General features: G+C 37.8%; 1 protein-coding gene across 1 annotated transcript in view; it reads right to left on the bottom strand.

The window, feature by feature from the left end:
• The window catches only part of Shc4 (SHC adaptor protein 4), a 121,449-nt gene that overhangs the window by 58,762 nt on the left and 44,719 nt on the right, over positions 1–17,968 (bottom strand). Inside the window, exons 3-4 of the mRNA XM_047542411.1 lie at positions 4,253–4,316; positions 1,143–1,262 (exon numbers count right to left, since the gene is read on the bottom strand). Of these exons, the coding sequence (XP_047398367.1) occupies positions 1,143–1,262; positions 4,253–4,316 (184 nt within the window). The remainder of the gene's footprint in view (positions 1–1,142; positions 1,263–4,252; positions 4,317–17,968) is intronic.

Below are 17,968 nucleotides of genomic sequence, written 5' to 3'. Positions count from 1 at the left end.
GTAAAGAAAAAGTCATGAATTAATTTAAGACCCATTTGTTAAAAAGAAGAAAACAGTATCCACATCTCAAAGTCCTACCTAAATACCCAGAAATATCCTCCAAAATTTTAGAAGCTATTATATCCAAGTACATTTTCTTCCTTCCAGAACTAACATTATGTAAATAAAGTATATCTACAATTTTCCTATTAAAAAAATATCTGCAGTTCACTGATGAGGAAAACTGAAACTCACAGTAATAGGGTAACTTGTTAATAAATGGCAAAACCATCATTTCACCCCCACATGATCTTAAACTTCTTAGTGTTTTATCATTACCAGTGCACATTAAATCTTGCATGAATACTTGAGCACTCCATAGAGTAAAACCTTAAATATGAAGAACCTTGAACCGTGTACTACATATTAGACACAGAAAAATCAGAATCCAATACATATAAGTAAACCGATACAAGGAATTTAGCCTAAAATTTAAACTAAATCAAAAAGAGTGTTCTAGTTTAGGTACATAATTAGCCCATTCCTATATATCTTTTATATTTGCTCCAGCAATACTATTGTATGAGAAATGAGGTTCACAATGAAAACTCAGGCATACTGTAGTAACATCAATCATCAAGGGAGAAAAATAAGTTTATACAATAACATTGTAGAAAGCTTTTCCACCACAGCAGTTGAATAGAAATGTTTTTTGCTTAAATTTCTGTTAGCTACAACATTAACTCTGACATCACTTTTCTCCTTTGTCCCTCATCTGCATCCCAATCCAACACATACTCTAGTAATTCTGATAATGGAAATGTTTTCCCTTTAGCGAGGGTTGGCGGAGAATAATCAATGACCAAATGAAGGATATTAGTTAGTAAATGGTATTGACTGTGTTCTTTGAACCTTAGTTCTTTATATGAAGCTGATTAGGGAACAGCAAGTATGTAGGCCGTTAAATGCCTCAGTGATGGCTTAGTAATACTATTATTCTAATTATTATTATACAAAACTATAAGTAAATCTTGGGGAGATTTTTTCCTTTATACCTTATTAAATTATAATCATACTCTGTTGGACACTGTATTTTCCTCTACCCCCAGTTTTCCAGAAAAAATAGATGATATATAAACTATGAATGATATTCATTGCCTCACCTGTTGGTTGTCGAGATTCATCAGTGTGAGGCTGCATGTTGAGACGGTCAGTTTTATATTCATTCCCGAAAACTGAAGGTTACTTTTGCCAAGAACTGTTGATAGGGACTTAACTGGAGGCTTTAAAAATAACAAAACAACATTGTAAGTAACGGATTTTGTTATAAGCAGTAATGTTTTTTAAATGTTAAAAATGAATCAAAGTCTATACTCTTTCTATCTCACTTTACATATATCCAATGAGATGGGATGACTTTTCATCATAAAACTAGGCACTGGTATCATAAAGCAGAGAAAGAGTTACCAACACAGAGTACCTCTTTGGGATGGGTTGACCAATTTTCTCAAGCAGAAATGCCATTTACAGCTGTATGACCTTGGAGAAATAACCTTTCTAAGCCTCAATTTCCTTTTGTATAAGAAGTGAAAAAAGGGCCACTGTAGATTGAACTAGGTAATAAATGGAGAGCATTTAGCATAGTGCTTGGCTGTATGCATGAGCACTATTACTGCTGTTGCTGTTGTCCTTTCCAATTCGAAGATCCTAAAAGATGGTTTGAAGGTTTTACATACTGGGGTGGATGCTTGAATTAAGTTTTGAAATCCTCTGCTGGAAAGTGGGCCAGTTGTAGATAGAAAATCAGTGATTCCTCAACATATAAATCAATACTTTGAAGCAATCAATGAACACATACTTTGGTTTCTTCATAGTTTTGCTTGTATAATAACTTTTATTTGATTCCTTATGGAATCACACCAAATGGTTAAATATATATCATTGAAATTTTCTGGGGGGGATTAAGTTTTTAATTTTTAAAAAAGGAAATACAGATTTATGCACTATTGATAATAGGCCTATTAAGGATTTTTTTATTTATATAGACTGTATTTTGATTCATCGTACACAAATGGGGTACAACTTTTTGTTTCTATGGTTGTGCACAATGCAGATTCATACCATTCGCGACATCATTGAAATTTGATGCAGTTTATTTTCAATTTCAAGTACATTCTAAAATATAGTGACAATGTAACTAAGATACCCTAAAGAACATATGTATCCTTCCATCATAAAGTTGACTCTTGGTCTGCTTTCTTTGTTCTTTTTATAGCGCTTAGCAAGATAAACCACAAATTCAGGGATTTTTGTGTTACCTAAAGTCATTATATTTGAGAGTAAGCCACTTACTTGCTTCTTTGGATTTTTAAAATTTTTATTAAATACAAAGTAAATAATAATTCTCATACTTGACAAGTACTTTCTTATTTATAAAAATCATTTAAATATATTATTTTAATTTTTCCCCCTCACAAGAACCTTAACCTTGTGAGAAATGCCCAAATGTATTTATTATATAGAAGACAAAGCTGAGGTGGTATAGTACTTGCCTAGAGAGCATGAGGCCCTGGGTTCCATCCCTAACACTACAAAAAAAAAAAAAAAAAAAAAAAAAAAAAAAGAGTACAGGAGTTAAAGTATTTCATTCCATTATTAGAAATGACCTAACTTTCCAATAACCCATGAAGGAGAAAGCACATGGTTTTTAGGCAAATGCAGCCGATCAGAAGCAAACAGGACTGGTAGTGGGCAACTCCGACTCAATTAGCCAGAGGACCTTAGGAAACTATTAACTAGTTAAAGCTGAGGGACCTTAGGAAACTCCCTGAACCCCTCTCAGTGTCTTTACTTACAAAACAGGAATAACATTGCTTCTGTCCTTCTACCTCTAGCCATGGAATTCTTGGAAGAATGAAATTCAGTAATAAAGTACATGGAAAGGCACAGTACATAGTGAAATGCTAACAGATGATAGTGATTGCAATTACTATGTTTTTTAAATGAATTCTGGCAATTTTGCTACAGTATTTCTCTTTGAGAAGAGTGAGGGTGAAAATTGTGCAGGTCCTGGCCTGGGGACAGGCCACTATCAGAGTAGGAGGAAAAGGGACCAAAAAGGAGAGGTTGAGAAACGGATCCTTCCCAACTTTCACCAAAAGAGTGGAGGCTGGCTGGGAGGGGTGATTTTCTACATTTTATAAATGAGAAAACTTCTAAGATAGGGAGACATTAATTGATATAAACTAATTAACTTATTGGTACTGACACCAGACTGCCTCTTCTGACTCCATATCACAGTCTCTCTGGAGCCCCGCCCCCCTGCTTTTTTTTTGTTGTTTGTTTTGTTTTTTGTTATTCGATTTTTAGACTTAAAAACTTGTGATATCACACAAACGGATAAATCCTCAGTCCTCCAAATTGCCTATGGTAAAATATCCCACAGACCTAAAGCAATAAAACAAAGATCCTCAGCATATTCAGTTGACTTTAATAGTTTTTGGCTCCCTGATCAGGGAGATATGCAAGGCCAGAGAGGCAGAGAACATGGTGGTTAAGAGGATGGACCCTGAAGCCAGACTGCCTGGGCTTAATCTGGCAACCTGGGTCACTGGGCAAGCTACTTAACCCCTCTGGGCCCCAGGTTCCTCAGCTGTAAAATGAGAATAAGTAATAGCACCTGTGTAGGTTTTCTGTGATGATTCACGAAGTATAAAAACACAGCAAACATGCCAAAATAGAGACACAGCAAAAACAATGCCAGGAGGAAAATTAAAGCTATAAACCCTTACAATGAAAAAGAAGAAAGAGTTCAAATAAAAAAAAAAAAAAAAAGAAACCCTAACTTTACAACTTAAGGAATTAGAAAAAGAACAAATTAAACCCAAAGCCAGCAGAAGGAAGAAAGTAATAAAGATTAGAGCAGAGATGGAAGAAATAGAGAATAGAAAAACAATACCACTCAATTGTACACTTAAAAATGGTTAAGAAAATAGATTTGTTATGTGTATTTTAACACAGTAAAATTTTTGGAAAAGAAGAGCATTTCAAAAATGAAATTCTGGGAAGTTCCTGGCATACATTAAGTGTTCCAAAAATACTAGTCATCAAGGGGAATTAACTCAAAAATTTATTTTTCTTTACAGGTATACTCTCTAGAAAGATGACAACCAGGTTATTACCAGGTTAACATAGTGGAATGAACTAACAACCATTTTGATACCTTCTTTGCCATAGTTAGAGAAACATAAAGCAAAACCACATCAATATTTACCTTTCGCTTTTTAGTGACTGCATTTGTTCCAGGGACAGTTTCACACAGGCGACTTATTGCTTCCCTACAGAACAGAAAGCATAGAAATACTTAGCATACCACCTACACACTGTAAGCATTCAAAAAAGGTTAGCATTAGTATGGCCAACATATATACAGATGTAACAATGAGGCTGCCATAAGTGACCTTCCCAGAGATCCACAGGAGAAAGCATTTTGCTTAGTCTCATCCATCGGCAGTTCAAACCCAGGGAGACCTAGAAACATCCTAATATTGAAAAACTGCTTTCCATCAAGGAGTCCTACTATTCACTTTATTCATTAATTTTTTTCCTTGGTTTTTCAGATTTGATTTTCCCATTGTTTGATTTTTTAACCAAAAATGAGGGGCAGAATTTTGTCTTCTGGAAATACTTTACAATTTTACCTTTAGCAAAATCCTCACTGTGGTTCGTGGTTATTTCAGCACCAAAGACAATTAAATACATACAAATACAACACTAGAGGAAGTATGAAAGAATAGGAGAGCACTGGACTTCAAGGTAGGCTCAAATGGAGCCTTATTGACTAAGTAACTGTTACATGACATTGAGCTTTCATGTAATTTCACAGAAGAAAAGAAAATCAATATCAAATTTCCTCCTTTGCTTATTTTTCTGCCCTTACTACATATTGCACTTCCTGAGAGAAAAGCACCACTAAAATAAGTAGTTGCTCCTTAATGGAAGTGGTGGAGGAGAGACGCCCTTCTCTCCAGAAATGCAGTTAACTAAAAGCTTTTGTGTCCAGGACGATGAACATTCATAACCGACCCTTCTTACTCTGTGTAATATGAACCTTAGCCTTTTGCTTTCAACACACGCATTAAACTTTTCACAGGGCAAATGGAAATCACCATGCTCCTTCCTGGGTCCCCTGGAGATCACAGTTTAAAGTAACAAACTGTACATTCAGATAATATAACATTGTATTTTAAGCTTTTAAATAATATTTTGTAATATTTCCTGAGATAATTTTGATTCCCACAGAAAGCAGGGAGACATCAGAGAAAGAGATGTGGACCCAGTACTAAGAAGCTATAGTTAGGATAGGTGGTAGTGCAGAGCAGTGATCCAGAAGAGTCTTTGGAAGAGTGAGCTGAATTCCCAAAGATTTCACGCGTCATTTCAGAGTTATGTTTTAGCTCAGGATCTCTTTCTTCCTCTGTATAAATAAAACTCTTTTCCAAGGTATTATCTTGTCTGATTGTTGCACAATTACCTTCAACTAAAGAATAGAATAGCTCCTTGGTTTAGCATATTTTCTCAGGATTTCATATTTAGTGTTTCTCTAGTATTCCAACCTTTGTTCTCTGGAACCAAATAGAAGGATAATGCAGAAGGTTGGGCTTCCTTGTTTGGTTGGTTGGTTAATGTTCTGAGTCACCTTAGTGATTATTCAATAATTGATGAGACTCATATTATTGATCCAAATTGACTGCCAAAATAACTAGTCCAGGCACCCCACTGTATTGATAGTATTTTATACTGTGTTATAAGAAAGGGCAGGTCCTTTACTCCATGAGAGTCAATTGGGGTGCTTTCTAAGTAGTTGAAAATAAAGTACAAAGGAAGGTGGACCCTGATGCTACCAGATATAATAAGTATTATTAGAATTATTTTTAGAAGAAGTTGTTACTTTTATATAGTGCCTTGTAGTTTTACAAAGTGTTTTCCTGGGTACTGAGGTTTTTGTTTTTATTTTTTTACTTCTCACACACCAACTATCAGTATCTTCTAACAAAAATAACATGGTAAATCTGAATTAAAGGGGATTCTTTAGGATTGGGCACCTTTCAAGGAAGGATGAATCTGCCTGGTGTAATGGGGACTGGAAATCCCAGACAAAGAAGAGCAAAAGCAAAGATGCCAAAAAGATGAAGTATATGAGGGGGACAAGGACTTTGACATTGCTAGGGGAAAAATGTGGTAAAGCAATGAGAATCCTGGGGTGTACCAGGCATGGATCCAAGGTATGGACTGGGCTTGGGCACAGAACACTGGGCTCTCATCATGTCACATGAGAACACTCTGTGATGACCCAATGCCTCTTGGGCCTTCCTGGTCCCCAGTAGAAGTCTGTTCTTCCCTGTAGTACGGTACTGTAAACATGTAACCTGAGCAGTGACCTGGCTATCTCATTAAGATGATTGGTTCTCACTCCATATATAAACTATTGCACTTCCTGAATAAATTGAGTCTGAGGCACAGGATCTGGCTCCCGGTATCTGAGTTAAGGGGCACTGACGTCGCACTCACTCCCTTCCGGAGAGGCCAACCCACATTTGACAACAAAGCAAGAGTGAATAAGAGATAAGAGATGAGATGAGAGTGGCAAATATTTTTCTGTTAAGGACCAGATAGTAAATATTTCAGTCTTTGTTCTGTTCCAAATGCTCAACTCTGCCACTGTAACGCAAAAAGCAGCCTTAGAAAATATGCCAACAAATGAGCATGGTTGCATTCCAATACAACTTTATTTCTAGAAACAATCAGTTGGCAAGATCTGGCTCACAGACCATAGTTTGCTAATTCACACAGAAGAGAAGAGTTCAATCTTAAAAGACAGGAAAATGTTCTTATCCATTATCACTTTAAAATTTGATTTAAAACAACCACATGATATTTCACTTACATTAGGAAAAAGACAAATATGAAATCCATTATTGGGAAAGATGTAAAACTTTCATTTCAGACATATTTATCCATTACTAGGAGCCTAAATAGTATTAGCACAATCTTTTAAGAGTAATTTGATAAAGCATGACAAATATAAAAATTATCAAAGGGTTTGACAGGGGAAGAATTTGTATGGAAACATCATTGAGTGTGTATATAAAAGGAACATTTATTTTGGAGTAAAAAAACAACCCCAAAGCTTGTGATGTAGGGATAAAATATGCCAAATTAAATATTGTTGAGGCTGAGAAGAGAGGATTCTTTGAGCCCAGAAGTTCGAGGCTAGTTTGAGCAACATAACAAGACCCTGTCTCAAAAGAGGAAGGAAGGAAGGAAGGAAGGAAGGAAGGAAGGAAGGAAGGAAGGAAGGAAGGAAGGGAGAGAGGGAGGGAGGGAGGGAGGGAGGGGAAAAGAAAGAAAGTCACTAAGCACATTAAGAATAAGGACTGCAGAACTACAAGGGGAAAATCTATATAAACTGGGAGTTGGAGAGTAGAACTTGGAATGGTATATTATGTACAATTAATTCTGTATGATTAGTGATATACAGAAAGCTTACAGTGACTTAACTTCACGTGTTTGTGGTTTGTTATTTCCTGTCTCTAATTCTGCTGATATTTAGATATTAACAATGTAAATAATATTATGTTTTACTTTGCTTGTGAAGTTATAGATAATCTTTCTAAAATATTCAAAGAATGCAAATTTCCTTCAACAGGAGTTTTGCTCATGTGAAGCACAGATGTGGAAATGTGAGAGCCATGTCAAAGATGTCCCACTGGAGAGTTGACACCTGCAGAGAGGTGGGAGAGTGTTTGTGTTATAAAGAATAATGGAATGATGGATTCTTTTAAAGGTACTAGGAATTGAACCTAGGGGTTATTGAATACAAATAATAAACTAAATAATAAAGCTAGATAGATGTTCAGCAGTATATGAGAGTATGCCAGATCCCCCAGTGGGCTTCCCAATGATACACTGACCTTTTCGTACCTCTGCAGCTTAATTTCAGGAGTAGGTACACCAGCCTTATCCTCCATTCTACCCACCCCTAAATAGCATGTTTCTAGATCTGAGATCTTCTGAGATGTCAAGGAAGGCAACCCTCCCAAAGAAATCTAACAGACAACCATAGTCTTGCTCAACTTTTGAAAAACTAATATAACTACTGACTCAGTAAGAACATAATTACTCATGCTATATACTAATGTTTCTTCCTACTAATTCCTAACAGACACACAAAGTAGGTGCTTTACCAGAGTTACATCCCCAGCTATTAAAAAATTTTTTTTTCTTTTGAGACAGGGCCTCAATAAATTGCTGAAGCTGGCCTCAAATTTGCAATCCTCCTGCTCAGTCTCCTAAATTGCTGGGATTACAGGTGTGCACCAGCACACCCAGTCATATATTCTCTATTTGTCTCCCTACTCCCATCCATCTTGGCTTTTAATGACTCCTTCTTTCTAGTCACTAAAACCAGATTTACTTTTTCAGGGGCTTGGGGGGCTTTTGTTGTTGGTGGTAGTGGTTTTGTTTTGATTTTTTTAGGCTTGCCTGTTCCTTGTCCCAAAAATTTTATAAAGAAAAAAAATCTTAACCCAGTTTAGCTACACACACACATTAGAAATTCCTCCTTCACAACTTGCTTTGACAGGGAGCCCAAATTTCTCGAATGAGCAGCCCCTATTTATTGATCACTTTTGGCCAGGCCCAGTCTTAAGCAACTTAAGTAACATCAGCTCCTTCAATCTTAATAACGTCATTTCAAGGTGATTATTTTATGCACATGTTACAAAGGAGGAAACTAAATTTCAGATAACTTAAATTTTACTGCCTCCAAACAAGGCAGCAGATAGTGGAAAACACAGAATGCAAATCCAGATCTGACTTTGAAACTCAAGCTCAGCCAGGAGGAAACATGTGGCCAGGTGGATGATGAGGAGCCAAAGGTTGGGGTGGGAGTACTGATTGTCCTTCCTTTGCTCATGTCCCCTACAGAGTGAGGGCTACCTTTTAGCCAATGCTCACACCAATGTGACTGGGATAAACTGCATAGAGCAAAGGGGCTGGGATCAACTCTGAAAAGGCTCCCATTGAAGCCCCATACCTTTCCCAGTCTCTGCATTTTGTCCCTTGGCTGCTGGTAGCTTCTGTTTTTAACCCTTAAATAGTTAAGCTCCTTTGACAGCAATGTTGCCTAACACCCCCCTCCTTTTCTCACACTCATCCCAATTTTAAGTCAGTTGAGATGCTTGCAACTTCTGAGTGTCAAAATCTCTGGATATACAACTCTCCTCAAAAGAAAATAAGGGGGAGACTTGTGCTTATGAACTTGCTTTGCTAATGGAGGGCTTTTTGTTTTGTTTTGGAACTCCAAAATGAAACATAGGCTTCCACCTGGCAAAATGTGTTCATGCTACCTTTAGTCAGTTTCAAAGGGCCCACTTCCCACCTCACTCTCCCCCAAAACATTTTTAAACCACTGCTTAAAAATAACCTCTCAAACTCACTTTTATTTTTGCTGATATCAATATTAACAAATCTAACAATCTCAGGCACAGAAAACAGATATATGCCTACATTTGGTTGCTTTTCTTTACAAAGATCTTTTCTTTCCCTGAGAGTGGGACCAAGAAATTAACTGTAACATTTTTAGGAACAAATAGTACTTTCAGAGTTTTTCTGGAGTCTCAGCCACACCCTCCGGCCTAATGCACTGACTTTACAAATGCTACCGAAAAAGAAAACAGTTGGGAGCCTGCAGTGGCGATTTCTCCCAGGGTCCAGGGTTCCCAGCCTGCCTCGCCGCCAGCAAGCCTGCATTTCTGCAGACCCCTTTTGGAGCTGCCCGGCCATAAGATCTTCTGCAGCTAGCAAACATACAGCAATTGTCTTCTCTTAGAGGAGCAGAATTTTTGGAGTTTAAATGGCTGAAGATTTTTATCCTGGGAGCCTGTTCTAGAACGAGAGAGAGAGAGAGAGAGAGAGAGAGAGAGAGAGAGAGAGAGAGAAACACTCCACAACACCAACAGTGGCCACTTTGTTTATTGTTTCACCACATGAGAGGGAAGGGGAGAAGTGGGCTGATGTAAGACAAGGAGAATGCAGTTGAAGATTTGCTTTTAAGACTATAAAACCCTGCCTACGCCATAAGACCAAAAAAAGATATTTTGTCTGCCTTCACAAAGTCCAAACCAATCATCTAAACAAAGCCATCTTTCTTCACTAACCCTGGCCCACTGCAGTACTTAAGTTATAATTTTTCTGTGTTTTTAACCCTTAAATAGTTTAAGCTCCTTTGGTAGCAATGTTGCCTAACACCCCCCTCCTTTTCTCCCCCCAAGTTTGGAAGGCAATATCACAATCCAAGACAAAGTGGAACATTTAATGGGGGGGGGGGTGAGGGGGGAGAGGCTGCAGGGCAGTTTTCTCCCAGTGAAAATGCAGTTCTTCAGTAAATAGGAAAGACAGACAATGTGTCACATGAAACCAGGCAAAGGGCCCCCGCTGGAATGATTGCAGGCAATGTTCCTACAATCCCTCACCCCCCTACACAGCCAGAGTCATAGCCGCTGTCTCACATAACGCATATGTCCACACACACAGGGAAGGAGTGAGTGGTTTCAGTTTTGTTCTGGCAACAGAAATGAGAATAAATTTTTAATTACAATAAGAACCTTTCCAAAATGAAAAGATTCCTGCCACACAAAGTTGCCTCTATTTCCCAGGGACTTCCTCTTACTTCTCATCTCCAACATAATCCTTAAAGAAACCAGTTAACAATCTAAGGGTCAAGTTGTCACCTGAAAGTCTCAAATTACCTTCATGTTATGAGTGAAGACACTTGTGAGTCATTTGGACTCCACATCAGTGTGGTGTCATGTTATTCCAATTGTTCTAGGGAAACCAGTGCCATCTTGTTTGAAATCTCTGCCTTCAGGACATCAAGGCTGAGTGATCCATGTGTTCAATTTTGTTCAGCGTGGTGAAATTAAAGACATCCAAGGACTTGTGAGAGCCCTTGGACAGGAATTTTAGAACTTGAGCCTACCGACATGGCGATAAGGCACAATGAACACAGTCAATGTCTACAGACAAGTTAAAAATGGAAAGCTTCAAACTCCCTTTGTGCTGTTATCAAGGGGCATCACCCATGAACTCATGGAGGGTACACCCAGCTCATAAAATATATCCTTTCATTTTAGAAACATGCATCTCAGGTCCCAGGTGGTCAAACAAAACCTTTCAGGGCCGCCACAGCATTTACCCTCACACTGACTTATCTGCCATTGTCCTCCTGAATTATATTTAAAATCTGATTCTGAAGTGCATTTGCAATTCAACCCAGCTCAGCCACGATACCACATAGGTTGTTCTGTCTACTCTGTTCTGTGCCCTTTGGCTCTGATGCAAATGTGGACCCATTCATCACACTGAAATGAGGTGAAATGACCATCCTATTCAAAGTATCACATCTCCCCTACAAGTCTCCCCAGTTAACAGAAAGTGCTAATGTTCTCTATCTCACAATGATTCCCTGTAACAGAATCATGTATTTCAGTATTCAGACATCTATACCCACAAAATGAAGGCTTGTAGCCTTTGTAAGTGGTCATGCCTTATGAAAATGACAAGAAATAGAGTTGGTTTCATACAAAATACAACGAAATTTGTCAGTCCAAAACACTGTTTTCCTTTACTGTTGGATAAGCTGGGCTTCTTTAAAACAACTTTGTTAGAAAATATTCAAAATATTATGAAGGTGTGGCTTTTGGAGTTAAAGAGTGCACCCATATTGCAATGGGATCACTTAACAGTCAAAGTTCTTTTTTTTTTTTTTAAACCAAAACAGATCCAACTTGATCAGCCACTTTTTATTCACCCCATTTCACTCTCAATGATGTGCATCTATTTGCAAAAACTTGGCCTTTTTTCAAAGAAGGAAGATTTGGTCCTATTTAATATTTGCTGCAAAGGTGTTTATAGCATTAAGACAGCAATTTAAAAAAATTACACCACTTAAAAAAAAAAAAAACTGGTTCTTTTTAACACCATTTGGCATATACGTTATCAATTTTATCTGAAAAGGAATCATACCTGGCCTAGCCAGTTAAGTCCACTGTGGCAAATGACTGAAGGAGAAGTTGCACCTACGTGTCTGCCAGGAATTTACCAGCATAACCAATTAGGTAATGGCAAAAAAACTTTAAAGTTTTCAACAATCAACTGGTACCTGTTAAAATGCAGACTTCCGGGGTTGTTTGTAGAGATTTTGATTCTCTAAGTCTAAAATGGGGTCTAGAATCTTCCATTTGACAAGCCTCTCAGCTGATCCTGAAGCAGAGCTCATGGCTCACATGGCTGATTAAAACTTCTCTCGGACTCAACTACATAGGATAACTGGTTTTGTGCTCTACAGCTTTGACCAGATGGTTTCTTAGGGGATGCTAAGGAATTAGGTTAACTGTTCCTAGAGGCTTGATAGGAAAGGCTACACTCCCTGTACATTTGAGGATATTCCATTGAGGGAAAATCTGTTTTCAGCTTAGATATCTGGTAAATCCACTCCTATCCCTTCTGCCTTCCTGCCTTGCATGCTCTTGGGGAATGCTTTTATCAGCAGGCATCTGGAGGTCCTGAACCTCTTTGCTCACAGCACATGCAGGTGGCAAGAGTGACCTGCATTCTCTTTCCCATCTGGCAGTCTGGAGGCAGAGAGGCTGGGTCCATCTGTACCTCAAAACGCATTCCCGCTTGAGGCAGTTGTTCTCAGTCTTGACTGCACATTGGAGAAACTCCAAGGAGTGTGTTAACATGTAACAAGATAAGTTAACAGTCTTATCTCTAGAGATTCTGACTTAATTGGTGCAGGATGGGGCTTAAGGACTGCAAGTTTTAAAACCTCTCCCAAGTGTTTCCAGATGAGCTTAGGTCGAGAATCACTCTGCAAGTTTTTCTGAAAAGGTCCAGATGGTAAATAATTTAGACTCTGCAGGCCATACAGTCTGTGTCACAGCTATTCAACTCAGCTACTATGGCTTGACAAGTAGCCACAGACAGTATATGAATGAACAGCCATGGTTGTGATGTCAGTAACACTTAAGGTCACTGAAATTTGAATTCCATATAATTTTCACAAGTCACAATATCTTCTTTTTTCCAACCACTTAACAATATCAAAACTATGCCTAGACTGCAAGGTAACAAAAAATCAAAATCAGGCCACTGGCTGAATTTGGCCTGTAGACTATGATTTTCTGATCACTGCTCTAGAGAAAATCAGGACCCAGGAGATCTTGGACTGGCCCCAGTTGCTTTGGTTTCCTCTAGAGCAAGCTAGAGTTCAAATCTAGCTGTCTCTTAAAAATCTCTGTGACCCTGAACAAATTTTTAAAGTTCTCTAGGTTTTAATTCCTTAAATATATAAAGTAGGAATAATAATAGTGTTTGAACAATGTTTCAGTAAATGCCAGCCATTGCTATTGCTTTATTCTTCTAATGGCTTTCTGCTTTAAGAACTGGATCTAATCTATTTTATACAATGCCTAGTACCAGCAAAGTATATGTTTGATATAACTGGGATGCTATAGATAATACATTGGATAATAAATTGTATCTATTGTACAAGTAGTATTTGATATTACAAGTTTCTATAAAGACAGATTGCATGTCTGATTTTCTTTAAATACCCCTGGAATCTTGCAGACTACTTTGGACATAAAATGTGTGCAATGTATAAAAGTTTAGGTGTCTCCATGACATTGAAACAAAGTATGACCATTATCTCCCTGTATAAACCAGACTTTCCCCACCCCTTCGAAATGGAGGTGCTTATTTCCTCAATTGCTGGAGTGAACTGCTGATGGCACACAGCTGGATTTTTTCCCCAGAAATTGTCCTCTCCTGAAAGAAGTCATCTTCCCCATAAATATGCCCCAACCCCAGAGGCAGCAGGCATCCAATACTGGTCAGTATGGGATTGGAAGGCCTTATCCCCTTGCCTCAATTTGGGACAACTCTGAAGTGCCGTCCTAGCTCCAGAACTGCCCATGGTATCTGCAGAGACCTCTGTTTTGACTGCATTGCTATTCAGCCTCTCCTTGTATCCAGCCTCTTTCCCTCACTCCCTCAGGTACTAACTTTGAGAGTACTCCAGCAAGCCTTTTGTACTAAACTCTCCATTTACCTAAGACATCCAATAAGTTGCTGCCAGAATTATATGCCACCTTACATTCACATACACACTTAACTACAGGAGGTCTTTTTATTTTTAAGACTCTGTGTTATCCAAAAGTCAACTCAAAGTGGATCAAAGATGTAGGAATTAGACCAGAAACTATGCAACTTCTAGAAGAAACAGACTCAACACTCCAACATATCAGCACAGGTACTGACTTCCTTAATAAAGCTCCTAAGTTCAAGGAATAAAACCAAGAATCAATAAATGGGCTGGTATCAAATTAAAAAGCAAATGAAACAAGTAAGAATGTGAAGAGAGAACGTACAGAATGGGAGAAAATCTTTGCCAGCTACTCTTTCAACAGGGGATTAATATCCAGAATACATAAAGAACTCAAAAAACTTGAAAAAAAAATAAGCAATAAAGGGGCAGATTTGTGATCCAACTGGAAACTTCCTTTTGAAACTTGATACGCTTCCCTTGTACCTGTGATTTTCAAAGTGTGGTCCACAGACCAGGAGCATCAGTCTCACCTGAAAATTCCAGGGGTGCAGTTCAACATTATTTCTAACAAGTCCTTGCTTACTAGTATGAGAACTACACAGGGTTTTTTGGTTTTTTTTTCCTTAGTAGAGAAAAGGACATTACAAGTATCCCGACCTACACATTTGTTAGTGTCTTTATGAAGCCCTTTCAGAAAGAACTTACTAAGAAGGAATATGGCATTTCAAACACAGGCCAAATTCCAAACTGAGGATTAAATGTCTTCTTATTCTGTTACTTCTGGCTTTCAGCATTTTCCTAAAATTCGCTCCTTAAAATTTTCTCACTTTGAAGCATAGTGCAAAAGAGTCAGGCAGATCTGGTTTCTGGCTCTACTACTTATGGACTTGCCAGGCGACCTTGATAAATTCCTTAATTTCTCTAAATCTTAATATTCCCATGGTAAAACAGGATTACTAATTCTAAATGTTAAATTTGTAATGAGAATGTTGATGGTAGTAGCTATTAGTTAATAACAAGCTTCTCGGTTAACTGTCTGCTAACAGTTGAAAATCATATTTTATTTCTTCAACTACAAAGAGGTTGAAGTTCAGCCAATTCCATGTGGATCGAGAAATTCTTCTCTTCCTTTGAATCAGCTTGGACCTCAAGGCTGTTTGAATCAATCTGAGTATCTTCAGTGAATTTATTTTTATTCCTTTGCACATATATATGTTTCCCATATGCCAACACTGTATTGTGTAGCCAGCGACCTGATCCAATTGTCTATGCGCATCTCATTCTGGCCTGCTTCAGAATTCCAGATCCCATGTTTTAGATTCTTTAGGTCTTTTCTGCTTTTCTCTAATCAGCAGTGACCATGGAGACTTCGAAACCTCCAGAGTCATTTTCAGATATGGAATCTAGGTCTGAGAAGCCTTGAAACTTCCCCATTAGTCAATAAATATTCATTGATCCAACTGTGTCCCAGGCACTGTGGTTCTGAACCCTACCAGCCTCATAGACCAAAACTTTCAAGGGAGAACCTTTAAGTCCAAAGACAAAGGATGATATGGCCCTTAGGATTATTTCGTTGTGAAATAGGACCTTAGGGAACCCAATCCCATCCAGGCCAGACACACTCTGGGGCACACTGTGCTTTCTCAGGAAGCTCCCACACAACTGCAGCATTGGTGATTCCAGGAACAACGGTTCAAAAGGCCTGTTCTACTTGCACTGTAAAATGATTAGGATGAGGGGTTGGCCACTGACAAAATCTAAACTAGAAATTCAGCCTTAAGGAAGTCAAAAGGACCACAAGAGGAAATAGTAGAATGCATTCTCATCTGATTTGAAATGTTAAGGGGGGCCTGGGAAGACATCACTGGAGAGACCTGTTTCATTCATAAAACTGAATGAGAATACTGGAGTCTCTTCCACATGCATGGGCTTTAACATTTGTATTTTAACCTCTGAATTGATTTGTTTCCCTTCAAACTCTTGAGGCCATCCACTCCTATCCATACATTGACATGGACAGATATATAACCCTTCTGTCTTAGGTTGGCAATGTGTGTATATAACTTGTTTGCAGTAAGTGCCTATGTGATAATATCTGTACATTTCTATAGATGTACATGATAAATCAGTAGCCCGTTTTTAGCTGCAACGTATTTTTAGAAACCACTCCATAAAGTGCACCATATTTTCTAAGGAAAAGATGTTGTAATTGGGAGTTTCATTCCTGACCAAGGAGTCCCTCAGTAAGTAAAATATAGATATACTTTAAATAGTTTGTCATGGAACAAAAACTGTGACCATTTAACAAATTTCTATAAATATTTAAAACAATGCCTAAGTCCTATAAAAGGGACATAAATATATACAGTACCTAGACATAGATTCTCAAAGTTTCCAGAAATGTCCAACCACCATACAAAAATGCAATGAAACTGATGTATGTTCTAAAATTAATGCACTGCTATAATAACATTAAAAATTGGATTAACAATTTTACAAGCATGAGATTTTAGTGGAGCATTTAGGGATGATTTAAATCATCTCAATTTTCTTTCTTTTTTAAGTGCCCAAAGAAATTGATACGATGTCTCATTTTCCCTTTGAGATGGAAATTTTTTACTACCTCTATTTTATAAAACTTTTATCTTCCTTGTATTTCCCTTCCTCCTCTTCTTCCTTCCCCTCCCTTTCCCTTTCTTCCTCCTGCTGCTGTCTTCTGCCCTCCCCAATATATGATTACCGCGGAGCTGCCATATTGCCACAATACAACACTGTCCTGGACAAAGGCGAATGGTTCAGAAATGGCCGCAATCACTAACAGCATCCTTCCTGAGAATCTGATATCTGGAACTGAGAAAGTCAGAGATGGGGAAGTGAGGAGGCTTAGAAGCCCTGACCTTGGTCCTTCTATTGGCTTGATTGTTCACTGCTTCTCGGGTTCCATAAGCTACCCCAATATCCTTACCAAGAAATTTCCCTTGGCCAATCCCAGTGGTGCACACCTGTTAATTCCAGTGACTCAGGAGCCTAAGGTAGAAGGATTATATGTTTAAGGCCAGTCTTGGCAACTAAGCAAGACTGTCTCAAAATAAAAAGGGTCATGCATATACCTAAGTGGTAGAGCAATCCCCAGTAGCAGAAAGAAAAAGAAAAGAAAAAAAAAGAAAGAAGAAAGAAAGAAAGAAAGAAAGAAAGAAAGAAAGAAAACTTCTCTTTTTGCTTAAACTCGGCCATTATTTTCCTATTACTTAAAACCAAAAAGACTCAATAAATATACCTATGAAAAATGGATATACTTTAAATTATTCCTTTTACCTTAAAGCTGAGGTCAAAGTAATTACCACTCAAACTTAATGACTTAGAAAATGAGCACAATAAATGGTAAAACATCTTATCAATTAATATGTACCACATAATCCCGCATGAGTTTTAGACATGAGTAGAAAAACTATACCTCAAACTGTTACTAGTGGTTATCTCAGTGTTTTGTTTTTCTTCTATTTTAATCCCACTTACTGATTTCCACAGTAAACAACATTTACTTTCCATAGCCAGAAAAAAAGTGAAAATATTTTTAAAATGAGATATCTCCCATAGTATTTACATTAGTAATGATAATGATCATGGTGATGTTGTTCTTGTACTGAAAATAATTTTTCCAGTTTAACTTAATTTTAACTGATAGAGAAAAACAAAGGTTAGACATGTCAATGAGGTGACATTTTGATACATGTACACAACAGATTAAATCAGGTTAAACATATCTATTTCCTCGAACATGTATCAGTTCTTTATGGTAAAATTTTTCAAAATTCT

This window comes from Sciurus carolinensis, chromosome 2, assembly GCF_902686445.1.
Source record: "Sciurus carolinensis chromosome 2, mSciCar1.2, whole genome shotgun sequence".
Lineage (NCBI taxonomy): Eukaryota > Metazoa > Chordata > Mammalia > Rodentia > Sciuridae > Sciurus > Sciurus carolinensis.
The sequence above is the reverse complement of the archived record's forward strand: the minus strand, read 5'-3'. Positions and strand labels throughout refer to the sequence as shown.